The following is a 20,832-nucleotide window of genomic DNA, read 5'->3' as shown; positions in this document are numbered from 1 at the left end:
TTGGATTTAATCAGAAACAGTCCTAAGGCTGGTGCAGACTCCATTTATATAGAAACTAATTTATTAGACTTGTGGAAAGGTAAAATTTTCTAATTTTTCCAATGTGTCATTCAAACTAGTAATTACTTCAGGAACTAAAGCAGATGGTTGATTACAATCAAACCAAATAGAGATAAATTATTTATATAAAACAAAAATATTTAAAGATTTCACTATGAGATGTACTAAACTTTTTATTATATTTTTAATAAGACTTCTACACACTTTATCATGTTCTTTCAACCATTCATCAATACACCCTTTGTGAAAAATAAGATTACAACCTGTTTTACAAAATGGTGATTTTTGTCAATTAAGCATATATGACATTCTTCTTCTTCAGAGTGCTCAATTAGTTCTTAAGGTTTAAATTATTTTTGTAAGAATAACTCAGGTAATTTTTATATGTTAAAGTTATTTCCCAATTAACTATCTTTAAATACCATTATAAATTCTTCAGAAAGTGCTTTTGCACTTGATATAATTATGATCACAATCCAATTTAACTTGAAATTTTCTCATAAAATCTTCAGACATTTCTTGTGTAAATGATATTTCTTTCCAGTTTAATTTGTCTTGAAATTCTATAATAAAATCTTCAGTTGGTTTATGATTACCTAATATTTCTCCCCAGTTTACTTTATCTTGAAATTCTCTAATAAGCTCTTCAAACAATACTTGTGTATGTGATATATTACCCAATTGAATTTATCTTGAAACTCTCTTATAAATTCTTCAGATAAGACTTGATTTAATGAAATAGAATCCCAGTATAGTTTATCTTGAAATTCCCTTATAAAATTTTCAGATAATTTTTGATAGATTGATAAATTTACCAATTTAATTGACCCTCACAGTCTCTTACAAAATTATCAGATAACTCACAACTTCTTAGTATATTATACAAATCAATTTCCTGAATGAGATTTTCACTCTGGAGCGGAGTGTGCGCTGATATGAAACTTCCTGGTAGATTAAAACTGTGTGCCTGACTGAGACTCGAACTCGGGACCTTTGGCATGTCTGGAAAAGAAATTAAAAAATAAACATGGTATTGTTGTTGATTGGTGATGATATTTTAACTTTTCTATACGGATTTCCAGGTTCTAAATGTTTAGCACCCGGAAATTTTAGACAAAAGAGATTATGATCAATTTCTACCACAGAAATACAACATAACGAACAACGAGCTAGAACTTTGTGAACATACAAGAGGAAAACATTGTAATATTTATGGAATACTAGGGGTGAGCAAATCACGCTCCCTGCAAACATGCAACCAAATATTGTTTCTATCAATGAACCAGCGACAGCTAAAACAGTCTTTAACTGCATCAGGTTTATATTCTCTGATTATGAAATCACTTTACTTTTCATTCAGCTCCTTCTTATTTTTTGCAAATCTAATAAAAATTATTTATAATAAATGGAGGTGATTGTAGATCTGCTCAACAACAACCTTACATAAAATAATAAACAACTGTTTACGATTGTTGATAAAAAGAATAATCTATGGTTTTATGGAAATCAAGCCACTGAACTTCTAGTATATAATCATCTTCGAGATGCTGTAGAACTTCATGTTAAAGAATAGTATTTTAAAACATTTGCAAATTTCAGTAGCAGTGAATTGATACTACCTAAATATATACAAAATTCACAAATTATATCAAGGGACCTTATCTATATTCTTTAGTTATGGACTCTAAAATGCCTTTTGCAGAAAATATCTTAGGTTTGATTATTGAAGAAGGTTAGCTTCAGTTCAAAAACATGGAGAATATAAAATTTAGGAGATGTATAAAGGTCAAAAAACTTAATTACCAAATTTAAATAGAATTCAAGATCACATTCAAAATTTAAGTGGAGTAGTTGGTGGAGCTATAGAAACTTTACATGAAAGAAACAAAGAAATAAATACTTTATTACCCCATGTTGTTCCTCAACTATCCACTAAAGGAAAGAGAATTCACAAAATCGTGCTTAAAATCTTCCTTGCCATAACATAACATCGATCTTTAACAATGTGGTATATGACCAAGCTTCCAATAAACGATACTGTAAACCTAGGTCTAGCTACGACTGTGAGGCTATCAACATAGAGCTACATCTTATCAGAGTGGGGGGCTGTATAGATCAACATTTTTTTTTTGGTCATCAGTCTACTGACTGGTTTGATGCGGCCCACCACGAATTCCTTTCCTGTGCTAACCTCTTCATCTCAGAGTAGCACTTGCAACCTACGTCCTCAATTGTTTGCTTGACATATTCCAATTTCTGTCTTCCTCTACAGTTTTTGCCCTCTACAGCTCCCTCTAGTACCATGGAAGTCATTCCCTCTTGTCTTAGCAGATATCCTATCATCCTGTCCCTTCTCCTTATCAGTGTTTTCCACATATTCCTTTCCTCTCCGATTCTGCGTAGAACCTCCTCATTCCTTACCTTATCACTCCATCCAATTTTCAACATTCGTCTATAGCACCACATCTCAAATGCTTCGATTCTCTTCTGTTCCGGTTTTCCCACAGTCCATGTTTCACTACCATACAATGCTGTACTCCAGACGTACATCCTCAGAAATTTCTTCCTCAAATTAAGGCCGGTATTTGATATTAGTAGACTTCTCTTGGCCAGAAATGCCTTTTTTGCCATAGCGAGTCTGCTTTTGATGTCCTCCTTGCTCCGTCCGTCATTGGTTATTTTACTGCCTAGGTAGCAGAATTCCTTAACTTTATTGACTTCGTGACCATCAATCCTGATGTTAAGTTTCTCGCTGTTCTCATTTCTACTACTTCTCATTACCTTCGTCTTTCCTGATTTACTCTCAAAGCATACTGTTTACTTATTAGACTGTTCATTCCGTTCAGCAGATCATTTAATTCTTCTTCACTTTCACTCAGGATAACAATGTCATCAGCGAATCGTATCATTAATATCCTTTCACCTTGTATTTTAATTCCACTCCTTAACCTTTCTTTTATTTCCATCATTGCTTCCTCGATGTACAGATTGAAGAGTAGGGGCGAACGGCTACAACCTTGTCTTACACTCTTCTTAATACGAGCACTTCGTTCTTGATCGTCCACTCTTATTATTCCCTCTTGGTTGTTGTACATATTGTATATGACCCGTCTCTCCCTATAGCTTACCCCTACTTTTTTCAGAATCTCGAACAGCTTGCACCATTTTATATTGTCGAACACTTTTTCAGGTCGACAAATCCTATGAACGTGTCTTGATTTTTCTTTAGCCTTGCTTCCATTATTAGCTGTAACGTCAGAAATGCCTCTCTCGTGCCTTTACTTTTCATAAAGCCAAACTGATCGTCACCTAGCGCATTCTCAATTTTCTTTTCCATTCTTCTGTATATTATTCTTGTAAGCAGCTTCGTTGCATGTGCTGTTAAGCTGATTGTGCGATAATTCTCGCACGTGTCAGCTCTTGCCGTCTTCGGAATTGTGTGGATGATGCTTTTCTGAAAGTCAGATGGCATGTCGCTAGTCTCATATATTCTACACACCAACGTAAATAGTCGTTTTGTTGCCACTCCCCCTAATGATTTTAGTAATACTGATGGAATGTTATCTATCCCTTCTGCCTTATTTGACCGTAAGTCCTCCAAAGCTATTTTAAATTCCGATTCTCATACTGGATACCCTATCTCTTCTAAATCGACTCCTGTATCTTCATCTATCACACCAGACAAATCTTCGCCCTCATAGAGGCTTTTAATGTATTCTTTCCACCTATCTGCTCTCTCCTCTGCATTTAACAGTGGAATTCCCGTTGCACTATTAATGTTACCACCGTTGCTTTTAATGTCACCAAAGGCTGTTTTGACTTTCCTGTATGCTGAGTCTGTCCTTCCGACAATCATATCTTTTTCGATGTCTTCACATTTTTCCTGCAGCCATTTCGTCTTAGCTTTCTTGCACTTCCTATTTATTTATTTCCCCAGCGACTTGTATTTCTGTATTCCTGATTTTCTCTGAACATGTTTGTACTTCCTCCTTTCATCAATCTACTGAAGTATTTCTTCTGTTACCCATGGTTTCTTCGCAGCTACCTTCTTTGTACCTATGTTTTCCTTCCCAACTTCTGTGATGGCCCTTTTTAGAGATGTCCATTCCTCTTCAACTGTGCTGCCTACTGCACTATTCCTTATTGCTGTATTTATGGCGTTGGAGAACTTCAAACGTATCTCGTCATTCCTTAGAACTTCTGTATCCCACTTATTTGCGTATTGATTCTTCCTGACTAATGTCTTGAACTTCAGCCTACTCTTCATCACTACTATATTGTGATCTGAGTCTATATCTGCTCCTGGATACGCCTTACAATCCAGTGTCTGATTTCGGAATTTCTGTCTGACCATGATGTAATCTAATTGAAATCTTCCCGTATCTCCCGGCCTTTTCCAAGTATATCTCCTCCTCTTGTGATTCTTGAACAGAGTATTCGCTATTACTAGCTGAAACTTGTTACAGAACTCAATTAGTCTTTCTCCTCTTTCATTCCTTGTACCAAGCCCATATTCTCCTGTAACCTTTTCTTCTACTCCTTCCCCTACAACTGCATTCCAGTCGCCCATGACTATTAGATTTTCGTCCCCCTTTACATACTGCATTACCCTTTCAATATCCTCATACACTTTCTCTATCTGTTCATCTTTAGCTTGCGACGTTGACATGTATACCTGAACTATCGTTGTCGGTGTTGGTCTGCTCTCGATTCTGATTAGAACAACCTGGTCACTGAACTGTTCACAGTAACACACCCTCTGCCCTACCTTCCTATTCATAACGAATCCTACACCTGTCATACCATTTTCTGCTGCTGTTGATATTACCCGATACTCATCTGACCAGAAATCCTTGTCTTCCTTCCACTTCACTTCACTGAGCCGTACTATACCTAGATTGAGCCTTTGCATTTCCCTTTTCAGATTTTCTAGTTTCCCTACCACGTTCAAGTTTCTGACATTCCACGCCCCGACTCGTAGAACATTATACTTTCGTTGATTATTCAATCTTTTTCTCATGGTAACCTCCCCCTTGGCAGTCCCCTCCCGGAGATCCGAATGGGGGACTATTCCGGAATCTTTTGCCAATGGAGAGATCGTCATGACACTACAGGCCACATGTCCTGTGGATACACGTTACGTGTCTTTAATGCAGTGGTTTCCATTGCCTTCTGCATCCTCATGTCGTTGATCATTGTTGATTCTTCCGCCTTTAAGGGCAATTTCCCATCCGTAGGACAAGAGAGTGCCCTGAACCTCTATCCGCTCCTCCGCCCTCTTTGACAAGGCCGTTGGCAGAATGAGGCTGACTTCTTATGCCGGAAGTCTTCGGCCGCCAATGCTGATTATTTATCAAAATTTAGGCAGTGGTGGGGAAAGAACCCTGGACTGAAGACGTTTTGATTATGAATCAAAGACGCTACCCCTAGACCACGGGTACAACATCTCACCTGTTAATGTGTCTCATCCCGACCCATCCCCCTGGACAACCACGCTCATGATTTTTCATGTTGTGAGTCTAGCATTGACTAGATAGGCAAGCTAGGAAAATGTGCAAACTTCCGCCAGAAGCCAGCATTGGTACTGAGAAAGCCTGTCCTACGTAGAAGCTCTTTGTCATGCGTCTAAATTGTCCCCGACTACATTTTTATGGTGACTGATTCTAGAAGAACCTTAGAACTTTTGGATCATAAACGGAAGTCAAAATGCAATGGAGTATTCTCTACAATACTCTCATTAGCCAGAACATTATCGCCAACTACCTAAGAGCCACTATGTCCACCTTTGGCACGAATAACAGTGGTGATGTGTCGTGGCACGGAAGCAATAACGCCCTGGTAGAAAACTGGAGGATGTTGGCACCACATCTGCGCACACAAGCCACTTAATACCCGTAAATGCCGGAGAGGGGGCGATGAGCTCTGATACCACGTTCAATCATGTCCCAGATGTTCGCTCAGGTTCAGATCTGGAGAGTTGGGGTACTATCACATCAATTGGAATTCGCCACTGCGTTTCTCGAACGACTGCATCCACACATCAGTGTGTATACGTTCACATTTACTTTGGATAAAAGGAAACACCATCATCACACAGCATGAGACAGTAGGACAAGCGGTAAAGTGGGATGGAGCAGGAGGATACCTTTGTTACCATTGATTTAGTCCCTTTGATGTTGTTTCTATCGTGAACAAGCACAACTGACTGGGATGGCGAGAGATGTGGTAGTCAGTGCAATTCACGAAGATTCGACAGTATATAGCGGTACAGTCTTGTATATCTAAAAAGTATATGTCCGTCAAACTAGATTGTCTAAACGTCAAACATTAGAAATACATTAGAAATGGCGGTACAAGGATGTTACTTGTCACACCTATACGGCTTGGAAAGACTGGCATCCACATGCTGCGATTCTCTTTCGGTCTCAGCTACCTGATATGTGGGATATTCAGAACTTGAAAGGTACCGGGAAAAGCTTGATACATTACTAATCAAAGCTGGAATTTGTCTACCGACATGCATTATGACAACGCTCTGGCAGTTAAGCAATGCGGAACACGTCATCCTTGTGATTTTGGGTTAAGGATATGTAAAAACATGCAATGAAATCCATGTCAGCCAATCCAACAATTGCTAAATATGTTTGGTTATCATGAAGAGGCCAGTCCGCCCCCAGTAGCTGAGTGGTCAGCACGACAAACTGTCAATCCTAAGGGCCCAGGTTCGATTCCCGGCTGGGTCGGAGATTTTCCCTGGTTAAGGACTGGGTGTTGTGCTGTCCTAATTATCATCATGATTTCATCCACATCGACGCGCAAGTCACCGAAGTGGCGTCAAATCGAGACTTGCACCAGGCGAAAGGTCTACGCGACGGGAGGCCCTCGTCACACGACATTTTGTTTTATGAAGAGGCCAAATAAAAATGAGATTAAAAGCGAGCAGTCCTTGAACAGCTTTTTCACGCCACACACGTGAGTCATAATAATTACTTGTCCTCTGTTTCGACAATGGACGTACAGCCGCCGTAACCACGGAAACACTTATTTGGTGCTAAGCTGTCGGACAAAATGGTTCTGATCGTGCTTATCGCTATCCTCGACGAGTTCGCAGTCGGGATTTTATGTTGGTAAGTCGTCGACAGCTGTCGCATCCTCGCAAACTCGTCGTTCTAAACGCTGCTGGCCGGTATCGTTGCGTCAGCCATACTGTTTGGTAGCAGACGAGCTATAATGTGGCTGTCTCCAAGTTTTTACAAAGTTTCGCACCGAAATACATGTTTCGGAAATCTATTGTTGCTTTGAGATTTTACTCTTTGTAAATCAGGAGTGCTAGGGGTGAAACCGTAACAGAGTACATTTGCTGAAACCTGTCTACTAGTGCTTGTTATTACTCAACATAAATAACCTACCTACGTCAATCGATACGAAAGATAATATTGTTTCGTTTTCTCTTTCAGGATTCTCTGGGAGCTCATGTTCTCAACTTAAATGTAAGTACTAAGTATTCGTGAATAGTAGATGGTTTGAAGATTCCTCAGTTATATCAATTATGTAAATTTGTTTACTGAAATTCACATAACTACAGGTGTTCCCTACAGGGGAGGGACAGGAAACTTATGTTGAATATAGCCAGTACACTGATCAACATGAACACAGCGCAATGGGGGAGAACGAGTAAGGGAGGTTGTGTTACTGGTGACTTGACTGTTGTAGACGCTGTCCGTAACTTACACTAACCTTATGGAGATTGTACTGTAACACCCGTCCACATCCGTGTTCTTGGTGATAATACTGTATTAAAAGTTGACCGATTTCATACTCCTTAACAGGCATATAATGATCGATGTCGCGAACACGATCGTGTAGTCCTGCAACATGCAGTCCGCGAGTTATGTCAGTAGTGTCACGACACATATGGAGTTAATCGCTTTAGTAGTATTGAATGGCCAGCATTAGAGATCGATGTACTTTGTTAAATTGTGTTGAAGCATTGTTTTACAATATGGTGAATGTGCAATGTGGGATGGTAGGTAGTGCATGACGAATTCACATATTCAGTACGGTTTAGCTTACCTGTGTGTCGTACCGTTTACTTACAGTCTGCAAACGCTTTGTGTAAGTTAGTCAGAAAATGTGTTTTAGAAGTACGTCGGCTTGCTGCTGATAATGCTTTGGATGTAGCCTCTCCCCGATGTTATTCAATCTGTATATTGAGCAAGCAGTAAAGGAAACAAAAGAAAAATTCGGAGTAGGTATTAAAATTCATGGAGAAAAAGAAAAAAATTGAGGTTCGCTGATGACATTGTAATTCTGTCAGAGACAGCAAAGGACCTGGAAGAGCAGTTGAACGGATTGCACAGTGTCTTGAAAGGAGGATATAAGATGAACATCAACAAAAGGAAAACGAGGATAATGGAATGTAGTCGAATTAAGTCGGGTGATGCTGAGGGAATTAGATTAGGAAATGAGACACTGTAAGTAGTAAAGGAGTTTTGCTATTTAGGAAGTAAAATAACTGATGATGGTCGAAGTAGAGAGGATATAAAATGTAGACTGGCAATGGCAAGGAAAGCGTTTCTGGAGAAGAGAAATTTGTTAACATCGAGTATAGATTTAAGTGTCAGGAAGTCGTTTCTGAAAGTATTTGTATGGAGTGTAGCCATGTATGGAAGTGAAACATGGACGATAAATAGTTTGGACAAGAAGAGAATAGAAGCTTTCGAAATGTGGTGTTACAGAATAATGCTGAAAATAAGGTGGATAGATCACGTAACTAATGAGGAGGTATTGAAGAGGATTGAGGAGAAGAGAAGTTTGTGGCACAACTTGACTAGAAGAAGGGATCGGTTGATATTACATGTTTTGAGGCATCAAGGGATCACAAATTTAGCATTGGAGGGCAGCGTGGAGGGTAAAAATCGTAGAGGGAGACCAAGAGATGAATACACTAAGCAGATTCAGAAGGATGTAGGCTGCAGTAGGTACTGGGAGATGAAGAAGCTTGCACAGGACAGAGTAGCATGGAGAGCTGCATCAAACCAGTCTCAGGACTGAAGACCACAACAACAACAACATCTTGGTTTGCTGTACTGTAACGTTTCCTGCTAGAAAGTGCTATGCGACAGTTATAGTTTTACTAATGCTGTTTAAGGGTACGATAATCGTGGTGCAATAAGTTCCAAAACAAAGCAATTTTGTTGTCTTTGTTTTTGTAGGTGGCAATCGGAACTGGATTTACTGGACAATGAATTGGAGGAGTATATACTGGACATCGAGGCAGACCTAGCCGAAGAAATCGATCTACCCTAGTTTGTCCCTGACCAGACGGATTATTCAGCTCCTCATCTAAGGTCGATTGGCGTGGGTGCCGAACTGATGACAGAAGATTATTTAGCCGATGTAGGGGAGTTGGTGGAGGAGGAAGATTTTTCTCCTAAGAGAGAAGTCGTTGTCATACGGATACATTTCACTGATGTAAAGGAATTTATAATTCCGAAACGTACAATAATGGCTTTCTTTGAGTATTTACGAAGCCAAGAAATAAATTACGTTTCTTAAATTTCTGAAATTCCTTTTTTCACTCCATGGGCGAACACCTAGTGGTAAAGAGCAGTACTGTAAATATTCTGTGTTCAGTCTCCAGAAAATAAATACTGGAATTATTTTTCTTCGGATCTATAAGCAGTCGTTTTTGACACCGTCCGTCACTCAAAATTGAAGTTACCATGTCGAAACTATTATATCGAGCAAAAAATGAAGAAACATTTTCTTGAGAAGTCATTTTCTATTAGTTTTAAATTTTCATCAAAATAAAGGACAGGTGGCGAAAGTTTGTGTACTACTTGTACAGAAATCGAACTTTACTTATAACGGTTAAAGAACCCGAAATGGTCTTATCCGTTGAGGAAAGGGCGACAAACGGTTCTAGTCTATTTTTACCCATGTTGTTTGAATCTGGAGATGGAGCACGAAACAAAGGACATCAAGTATAATTTGCAATGTGAATTAAAGTTTGGGAAAGGAAGGGCTTGCCAATAGCAATGTCAATCTGTGAGAAACGGCAAAGATCCTTTGGGAGATCTCTTGAAAGGAATGAATAGTACCTAGAAATAGGTTATAAGATGAAGAAAAATACAAGTAAACAACGATACTAAGACGCTAAATTAAGACACTAAACTTAATAGACAAGTTTTGCTATGTTATTGTTTAGCCACTGTTTGGAGAAGTTTTTACTCAGCGATAGTCGCAGTTTCGAATTCCGGTCCGGCAATCACATTCAGTCTCTCGAGAAGCTCAGTAATTTTTATTATTTACTAACAAATTTTAACCGATAATAAAATGGCAGACTTATGTGCGGCCTTGGATAGAAGAACGAGGAAATCATTGTGCCATTTAACACTCCTGACTGCTGTGTCCGAAGCAACTGCTCACAGGGGTGCAGAAAAATTCACATTGAAAAGTACGGAAAGTAACGGTAGTGCATCGACGTTAGAGACTGTTGGTGGGAGTGAGAGGTGCAACTGGCTGCTGCAGTGTGTGCATATGGTGAGGACGATCATCAATGGCTCTTTCACTATGACGAAACATTCCCTCAATTAGCAGAATTACGCGAACACGCAACAGGATTGACGCTGGAGTTGTGAAATTTCCCGTGAATTATTACAATAGTTCGTTATTGACGGAATATGATGTGCGATTAGCGTAGTATGACACTGATATATTTCAACAGAACCACGATTTCTGATGGGTGTGGTCACCGTATACAGCGATCCCTCTAATTATACAACCAACGGCTATTTCATGGTGGGGAATGTCAAGAGCCCAAACTGCGTAACTGTCTAGGACAAAATACTACGAGGTGGTTTTGATGATGCGGTATTCGGCTGGTCTCTTTGTTCTACGGCTTTTGAAACCATGTGGATTTTATCCGTGGGGAAACGTTTTAAGAAGTTGTCGGTCTGCAGCAGCTGATTCTCTGCAATCGAGGCCTTCCTTAGTTTCGCAAAAGTTGCACACATACACTCAAGAGAATTTTATGAAAGAATTAGATTATCACCAGTAATTTATGTGTGATGTGATCAGGATGCGGGTAGTAAGAACAGAATAGTGCGAATTTTTGGGTGTACATGTAGAAAGTTTGAATGGCAGGAAGCAAGTTTTTGAGCTCCGAAAAAATGAGTTATGCAAATTTTTGTCGCGATACAAAACCAGGCCGTAAAGAGATCAACTACTTAAAGTGTATTCCACATTTTGAGTGAATAATGTTTTACGGTATACTTATCTGCTGTAACTTAGGGTAGAAGCAGTGGCTGGTACTATAAAAGAAAAGCAGAGAAATAATGTGCGTCTTTCGCCCGCACTTCCACTGAAGGTGTCTCCTCGAAGAGTTATGTATTTTAAGCAGATAGAGCATGTATTCAGTGAAGAAACAGGCCATAAATAATACTTCGAGATTTGGACACAATAGTAATGTCCACAGCTATGACAAATGGTTCAAATGGCTCTGAGCACTATGGGACTTAACATCTGAGGTCATCAGTCCCCTAGAACTTAGAACTACTTAAACCTAACTAACGCAAGAACATCACACACATCCATGCCCAAGGCAGGATTCGAACCTGCGACCGTAGTGCTCGCGCGATTCCACACTGAAGCGCCTAGAACCGCACGGCCACTCCAGCCGGCCCCGCTGAATGTATTTGTGTAACATCCTCAATATATCTTGGACTACTACTCGTCTCAATCTACTGATATATTTGCATCGTGATGATAATCGAATTTCTTCATTCAAGCAACAGAACCCTGTATATTTTCTAGGCGGTCTTGAGTTCGCAACGTTTTATTATAAGATTGTGTCGCAAATCTTGAATCTTCAATCCGTTCATTTCCTCTGGTTGTCACGGTGCTCGTTCTCGTTCGTTGGGAACTTAAACGTGCTTCAGAACTGGCGAGATCTCCTCCTTTTTTAAGTATGGGCACTGTCTAAAATACAAATCAAATCAAGTTTTTATTAAAAATACACTAACAACACTTTCCTTAATTTATTTTCGATTTATAGTCACTGCATCGCTTTGACTACTATTACTTCACTGTTCATTTTTATTCAATCATTGCACTACGTTTTGGGGGGCTCCTCCCTTCGTCATTGATAAGAAACGACGTTCGAAGCGACAACGAGTCTTGCTTTATAAACCGATACCGATGGGGACACGGCAGTGGTGGTTACGACAACATACCAAAAGGGCTTCAAATGGTGCACAATGTTGAAGGACATTTCAAATCTTTCGAGTGCGTTGTAGAATATTCCACAATAATCTGGTCTGTTCCCGAACATTCTGGAATTTTCTCCAATTTTCCAGACTGTCCTCGAACATTGCAGAATTCCCCAGATCATTGTGGAATATTCCGAAACAATATGGAATGTTGTAGAATGTTCTCGAACTCTCTAGAACGTTCTGAAATGTTCTCGAATACTATCGAATATTCAGTAAAATTCTACAAAATTCTAGAGGGCGAAACTTCCCACCCATTACATCTTGAGATGCACGCCCTTCAGGTAAAACCTTCTTCATGGATGGCGTATAGATGACTACCGACCATATATATAATTCGCTTGATCGTTACGGGTCTTGGCACACACATTGTACACTTGCATTTGTAATATGTATTGATTTGTGGACTCGAAGCACTTGCCCACAGAGAATGATTCCACATTAGATTTAATATCTGCTTCACTATGTGCAAGACATTTCATGCTATTACGCAAATGCTCAAAGGTCTGTGTGGAAGCATCATAAGCTCGTATCTCATCTAATTAGGGCTTTAATAATGGTTATCGAAGGTCATATTTTTCCTCTTGTGTCATAGCTGTGGCCTGCCGCGGTGGGCTAGCGGTTCTAAGCGCTTCAGTCCGGAACCGCGCAACTGCTGTGAAATAACTAAAGTAAATATAAATCCTGATTGCAAAACATAGTAAATGGGTAGATCACATAAATAATGATGAGGTATTGAATAGAACTGGGGAGAAGAGGGGTTTGTGGCATAACTAAACAAGAAGAAGGGACCGGTTGGTAGGACATGTTCTGAGGCTTCAGGGGTTCACAAATTTAGCATTGGAGGGCAGCGTGGAGTGTAAAAATCGTAGAGGGAGACGAGGAGATGAATACACTAATCAGATTCAGAAGGATGTAGGTTGCAGTAAGTACTGGGAGATGAAGAAGCTTGCACAGGATAGAGTAGCACGGAGAGCTGCATCAAACCAGTCTCAGGACTGAAGACCACAACAACAACAACGTTTAGTTACGTCGACTATAACTGGAAGGATGGTTTTATTTTAGTTTACCAAAAAAGTTTACGAAAGGTATAGCTTTTCTGTATGTAAGTGCCAATATTCATCAAACGAATAGTTCTACATTCAGTGTAGACTGTCGTCCCCGCATTTCGCTACAGAGTAAACGGAGTAATGACGAGAACGTTCGGGCGGAGATTCGTCACTTGCGGCGTTTTCCAAATACACTCCTGGAAATGGAAAAAAGAACACATTGACACCGGTGTGTCAGACCCACCATACTTGCTCCGGACACTGCGAGAGGGCTGTACAAGCAATGATCACACGCACGGCACAGCGGACACACCAGGAACCGCGGTGTTGGCTGTCGAATGGCGCTAGCTGCGCAGCATTTGTGCACCGCCGCCGTCAGTGTCAGCCAGTTTGCCGTGGCATACGGAGCTCCATCGCAGTCTTTAACACTGGTAACATGCCGCGACAGCGTGGACGTGAACTGTATGTGCAGTTGACGGACTTTGAGCGAGGGCGTATAGTGGGCATGCGGGAGGCCGGGTGGACGTACAGCCGAATTGCTCAACACGTGGGGCGTGAGGTCTCCACAGTACATCGATGTTGTCGCCAGTGGTCGGCGGAAGGTGCACGTGCCCGTCGACCTGGGAACGGACCGCAGCGACGCACGGATGCACGCCAAGACCGTAGGATCCTACGCAGTGCCGTAGGGGACCGCACTGCCACTTCCCAGCAAATTAGGGACACTGTTGCTGCTGGGGTATCGGCGAGGACCATTCGCAACCGCCTCCATGAAGCTGGCCTATGGTCCCGCACACCGTTAGGCCGTCTTCCGCTCACGCCCCAACATCGTGCAGCCCGCCTCCAGTGGTGTCGCGACAGGCGTGAATGGAGGGACGAATGGAGACGTGTCGTCTTCAGCGATGAGAGTCGCTTCTGCCTTGGTGCCAATGATGGTCGTATGCGTGTTTGGCGCCGTGCAGGTGAGCGCCACAATCAGGACTGCATACGACCGAGGCACACAGGGCCAACACCCGGCATCATGGTGTGGGGAGCGATCTCCTACACTGGCCGTACACCTCTGGTGATCGTCGAGGGGACACTGAATAGTGCACGGTACATCCAAACCGTCATCGAACCCATCGTTCTACCATTCCTAGACCGGCAAGGGAACTTGCTGTTCCAACAGGACAATGCACGTTCGCATGTATCCCGTGCCACCCAACGTGCTCTAGAAGGTGTAAGTCAACTACCCTGACCAGCAAGATCTCCGGATCTGTCCCCCATTGAGCATGTTTGGGACTGGATGAAGCGTCGTCTCACGCAGTCTGCGCGTCCAACACGAACGCTGGTCCAACTGAGGCGCCAGGTGGAAATGGCATGGCAAGCCGTTCCACAGGACTACATCCAGCATCTCTACGATCGTCTCCATGGGAGAATAGCAGACTGCATTGCTGCGAAAGGTGGATATACACTGTACTAGTTCCGACATTGTGCATGCTCTGTTGCCTGTGTCTATGTGCCTGTGGTTCTGTCAGTGTGATCATGTGATGTATCTGACCCCAGGAATGTGTCAATAAAGTTTCCCCTTCCTGGGACAATGAATTCACGGTGTTCTTATTTCAATTTCCAGGAGTGTACGTATTTCGACGTTCAGTGGTGTCGGAACTGATTAAGGACGCCATTTCGTGGCTGCATTATCTAACTAGACAAGAAAGGAGCTTCCTGGCAGATTCATTCTGAACAAGACAGCGCAACAGCAAACGATATTTCCATGCCACCACGAATTAACCTCAATCTGACGGAAATATAATAACCGAAGCATGCTTTCGCAATAGCTGGGTAATAATTAACACTATATGCCAGCAAAAAAAAAAAAAAACCTCATCTAACGGCATCTCCAGACATGTGCATTACATTGATTTTCGTACAAAGCCAAGAAAATAAACGACGCACCACGAAGGAATTATCCAAATGGGACGGAAATCATTACATGTGACGTACGTCTACAGACAAATAATGATTACAATTTCCGAAAAATTGATTTGATTTATTCATGAGATAAAGTTTCACAAATTGAGCAAGTGAGTAAAGTGTTGCTTCCCTTCTGTCCCCTTATATAATCAGTTATTCCTCTTGGCACTAATTGATAAGAATAGCGCCAAATTTTGCCGAACTGGCACGTTAGACCATCAACATCCCGAGCTGGTTGGATGGCGTTGGGAATAATGCTGAACCATTTCTAGTACTGCTTGTCATTAATAAAATAAACAACTCAGCTACGTCAGTCTGTTTCAGGTTTCTCTGGGAGCTCATGTTTCTAAACGAAATATTATTGCCAAGTATTCGTGGAGAGTAGATGACGCGAAGATTCTTCAGTTACATGTTACGTAAATCAGTTTACCGAAATATGTAGAACTTCTGGTGTTGCACACGGGGGAGGGACAGGAAAGAGGTGTTGAATATCGCCTGCACAGTGGGCAGGGTGGACACAGCGCTGCAGTGGAGAGCGAGCAACGGAGGTTGAATTAGTGGTGACTTCACTGATGTAGAAGCAGTCCGTAACTGACACTGACATAAGGGAGATTGTACTGTAACACCCGTCCACATCTGTTTTCTTGGAGATGGTAGTATATCAAAACATGACCGTCTTCAGGCCCCTTACGGGCATCATGTAACGATCGATGTCGCGAGCACGATCGTGTAGGCCTGCAATATGCGGCAAACGAGTTAAGCCGGTAGTGTCACGATAGATATGGAATTAATCACTTTAGTAATAGTTAACGAGCAGCATGAGAGACCGACGTACTTCGTTAAATTGTGTTCAAGCACTGTTGTACCACATGTTCTATGTCGCATGTAGGATGGTAGGTAGTGCATGAAGAATTCACACATCCAGTACGGTGTAGCTTACCTGTGTGTCTTAGAGTTTACTCTCAGTCTGGAAACGCTTAGTGTAAGATCATCAGATAAAGTGTTTTATAAGTATGTCGGACTACTGCTTTGAATAAATCACTTTGCAATGCGTTAACGGTTCTTACAAGCACGTGTAATGCGAAGTTACAGTTTTAATGTCACTGTTTAGGGGTAAGATGTTTCAGGAACATTGTGGTGAAATATCTTCCAAAAGAAAGCAGTCTTTGTTTTTGTTGGTGGCAACCGGAACTGGATTTACTGGTCATTGATTTGGAAGAGTATGTACTGGACTTCGAGTGCGACGTAGTAGAAGGAATCCATCTATCCGAGTTTTTCCCTGACGAGGCGGATTATTCAGATCCTGATCTATGGTCGATTGACGAGGTTGGAGAACTGATGCCAGAAGGATATTTAGCCGGTGTAAGGGAGGTACTGGAGGAGGAAAACACTTTCCTAAGGGAAAAGTCGTTGTCATATGGACACATTTCATTGCCGCAAAGGAATTTATACTTCCGAAACGGACAGTAATGGCTTCCTTTGAGTCTTTTCTAAGCCAAGAAATAAATAACGTTTCTTAATTTTCTGAAATTGTATTTTTCCTTCCATTGTCGAATAGTACTAAGGACTATAGTATTATTTGTTCAACCTCCAAAAAGTAAATACTGGAGTCGTTTTCTTTTTCTTTGAAGCTATCAGCGGTTGTTTTTGACACCGTTCGTTACTCACAATTGAAGTATCCCTGTCAAAATTATCATATCGAGCAAAAAAATGAAGAAACATTTTTTGGAAAGACATGTTTTCTTAGTTTTAAATTTTCAGCAAAATAAAAGATGAAGATTTGGACATTCCTGCATGGAAAATGACATTCTGGTGTTACATAAAATACAGATAGCGAAAGTTTCTGTACCACTTCTACAGAAACCGAATTTTACTTGTAATAGTTAAATAAGCGGAAATGGCCTCATCCGTTGACAAAAGGGCGATACACGTTCGTAAGCTATCTTTCTCCATGTTATTTGAATGTGGATATGGAGAAAGAAAGAAGAGAAACCAAGGATAATTTGGAATGTGAATTTCAGTTTAGAAAATAGAAAGAAACTGTATAAGGCTTGCCAATAACAATGTCACTCTGCGAGAAACGTGAAATATCTTTGGAGAGATCTCTTGAACGGAATGAATAGTGCCTAGCAAATAGATTATAAGATGAACATATATAAAAAGAGACGAGGATAAAATGTTCAAATGTTTGTGAATTCGTAAGGGACCAACCTGCTAAGGTCATCTGTCCCTAGACTTACACACTAATTAAACTAACTTATGCTAACAACAACACAGACACCCAGGCCCGAGGGTGGACTCGAACCTCCGACGGGAGGGGCCGCGCAGAACGTGACATAACGCCTCAAACCGCGAAACCTCGCCGCGCGACGCAACAAGGATACTAAGACGCTAAATTAAGACACTAAATAGACAAGTTTTTCTATGTTGTCGGTAATACACGTATATAACTGACAACGATAATTACAAGGAAAATACAAGTTACAGACAGGCAACACTAAAGAAAGCATTTCAGAAGCAGAAATATTTTCAGTCGACATATAAATATAAGTGTCAGGAAGTGCGCTGAATGTATTTCTTTGGAGTTCAGCGTTATAGGCTCTATGGGAATAAAAAACGACGTCCGAATGAGACGAAAATCAGTAGATGTGATGCACACGTGGAACAAACAGTTTATTACAATTCCAGAAAAATTGCAAGTTTTACTCTCGAGAAAGGGCTTCACAAATTGAGCAAGACAATAACACGCTGGACCACCTCTGACCCTTATTGAAGCAATAATTCGGCTAAGCACTGAATGAATTTCTTGATATCCTTCTGAGCAATAAATTTCTTGCAGGCGTAAATACGTGCTGGACAACACATCGCACTTCCACTGGCAAGACCAGGCATTGCTGCCACACTTCCGGAAAGAGGATGAACTGTCCACTCCACCTACACTGCTGATTACAGCCGAAGAACAGTTCCCCATATGTAAAATCCTAAAACCAGCTGGACGGGGTGAACTTCTAAAGCAAGCTAAAATTACATTCTGGTACATACAAATATACAATGGCACGTAAAAAAAAAAAATTACTCGAAGCCATTCACAGAACATTACAAGAATTGCGAGTAAACTATTAAATGAATGGAGGGGTCCAACTCACACTCTCAGGAGTATGAGTATCCCCAAGTCAACACCATCAGACCAGATGAATGCATGCTTTAAAAAAATCATAACACTGGCCACACTAATCATAACACTGGTGACTAACAAGAAATATGAGATCGGAACTGTCGAAAGACGAAACAGCGTCACATTTTGCTCATCAACTTTTACAAATAAGCCCAGGCACATATGCTACTGACCAGATGGCCGGCCTCGTTAAACTCAGCAGATTTCTGCAAAATGACCACTGCTGAAAACTCCTCCGCCAAATTTAGAGAAACACTGTTCGCAGTTATACCAGTCAGGACCGTCTTTTTCAAAGGGCAATTCTGGCAACTAAATAAAGTTTTGTTGACGATATCAGCTTTTTTAATCAAAAGAAACAGATTGCAAAACAAAAACGTAAAATAAACAATGTCCCAGGAAGAAATTATCACTTCTGGTTGTTGGGTCGCATGGCGGGAGACAGTGATCTAGGTATCCCACCGCTTTCATAAGCACCTCGAGACACGGCTTCACTGGTCACTGGTCATTTAATTCAAATCAAGACCCATCACGGGAGACAGTTGTACTCCAGCTCAAGCTCCTTTCCGTGAGCCTCCTGTGAGTGGTCCTTTTGGTCACTGAAGCACCAGCTGTACGTCGAATTGATGATGATGATGAATCGGTGGCTCTGAGTGCCTCTCTGGTGACTGCTGGGTCGTCACGTTGCGTTGTCTCCGTACGTTGACCACTTCCTTCTTGACGTTGTATTCCGCTGTGCTACACTCACTCCTGTCAACATCGTTGAATTGTCGCATAGCTCCTAATCAAATGTCGAACGATTCGGCGATTACTCCAACTGGCTTCTTTGAGTACAACCTCACGTCCTCCCTCAAGTGCAGACATCTGTATATATTTTTCATGATCCTGTCTTCTTAACCGAGCGAGGTGGCGCAGTGGTTAGCACACTGGACTCGCATTCGGGAGGACGACGGTTCAGTCCCGTCTCCGGCCATCCTGATTTAGGTTTTCCGTGATTTCCCTAAATCGCTTCAGGCAAATGCCAGGATGGTTCCTTTGAAAGGGCACGGCCGATTTCCTTCCCCATCCTTCCCTCACCCGAGCTTGCGCTCCGTCTCTAATGACCTCGTTGTCGACGGGACGTTAAACACTAATCTCCTCCTCCTCCTCCTCCTCCTGTCTGCGAGACATAGTTACTGCAAAGACTTTATGCCTGGTATCGAATGCCCCTGTTTACCTTCCTTGCCAACTGCACGGCCAAACTGCATTGCAATGTAACACGTTCACCCATCGGCTGCCAACGCTTACTATTTTGCACTTTCCACCGACACCTGTATGAAAATCGATTTGTGAGCGATTTGCATAACACCTTCATTATGTGCCGCTATTTTTGTTCTTTTTTTTGCCTTACAGTGTATATAACCGATGACGGATGACTTATAGAAAATACAAATACCATACAGGCAATAGTAAGAAATGCATTTATAAACGAGAGATTTTTTAACATGAAATATAAATTTAAGTGTTAGGCAAATTTTGGAGTTTAGCGTTTAATGTAAGTGAACTAACATCATAAAAACTGCCCCAATAACACACAACAAACTTTTGAAACGTGCTGTTGAAGTGCCAACGAGTATGTAGGTAGGCCGTGACTAAAAGAAGGGCTGGTTTGAAACGGCACGCAGTAAGATAGCAAGGAATAGTTAATACGCTAATGGACGAAAGAATGAGACGATGCAAGTCCAGAGAAAGTGCAAAATTGCCAAAAGCAAGGGAATACAACAGATGCAAGATGAGTAGTTGAGCAGAGGTAAGAGGAATTGCTCAGGACACGCGTAGGTGCAGAGAAACGTCAAACCTGATTGAAACCAAATGTAGGTGGATAGTCCGACCTACTTTCTTACGGACAATTGGATGACAGTTAATTATAATAGTTGTTCATGGAATAAAAAATATTGGCTAAGTAGTTAAAAAAAATACTCATCTCATTTCTTGAGAACCACCTTCAATCCTTTGCTTGAATTTTTTCTGTCTGGAACCCAGATTCTCTTGCAGGTCTGGAAACCTAATAGGTTGACGTGTTTCTTGCATAACATAGACGACAAACTGATCCGTATGTAATTTGCATATTTTATAGTCCTAAATGCCTTACTGCCACAATGTTCACTCCGTGAAATACATTCCATTTGCACGCAACTCGAATTTACAATTAGGCCAATAACTGAGCACAACAGAAAACTCTTCAAATGAGTCGAGACTCTGCGACCAGAGAGAATAAGCAGATGATAAACAAAGTGCGTAACAGTAGACTGTTTTCAGTCGTGTGACGTAACCGGTACCTACTGTGGTG

General features: G+C 41.3%; 1 protein-coding gene across 1 annotated transcript in view; it reads right to left on the bottom strand.

Moving 5' to 3' along the window:
* Window positions 1–230: 230 nt before the first annotated feature.
* The window catches only part of LOC126291704 (zinc finger protein 501-like), a 199,843-nt gene continuing 179,241 nt past the window's right edge, over window positions 231–20,832 (bottom strand). The window contains exon 9 of the mRNA XM_049985353.1: window positions 231–1,062. Within this exon, the coding sequence (XP_049841310.1) occupies window positions 1,014–1,062 (49 nt within the window). The 3' untranslated portion in view covers window positions 231–1,013. The remainder of the gene's footprint in view (window positions 1,063–20,832) is intronic.

Source organism: Schistocerca gregaria, chromosome 9 (genome assembly GCF_023897955.1).
Source record: "Schistocerca gregaria isolate iqSchGreg1 chromosome 9, iqSchGreg1.2, whole genome shotgun sequence".
NCBI classification, from domain to species: domain Eukaryota; kingdom Metazoa; phylum Arthropoda; class Insecta; order Orthoptera; family Acrididae; genus Schistocerca; species Schistocerca gregaria.
Note: the sequence above shows the minus strand (reverse complement) of the source record. Positions and strands in the feature narration are given on the sequence as shown.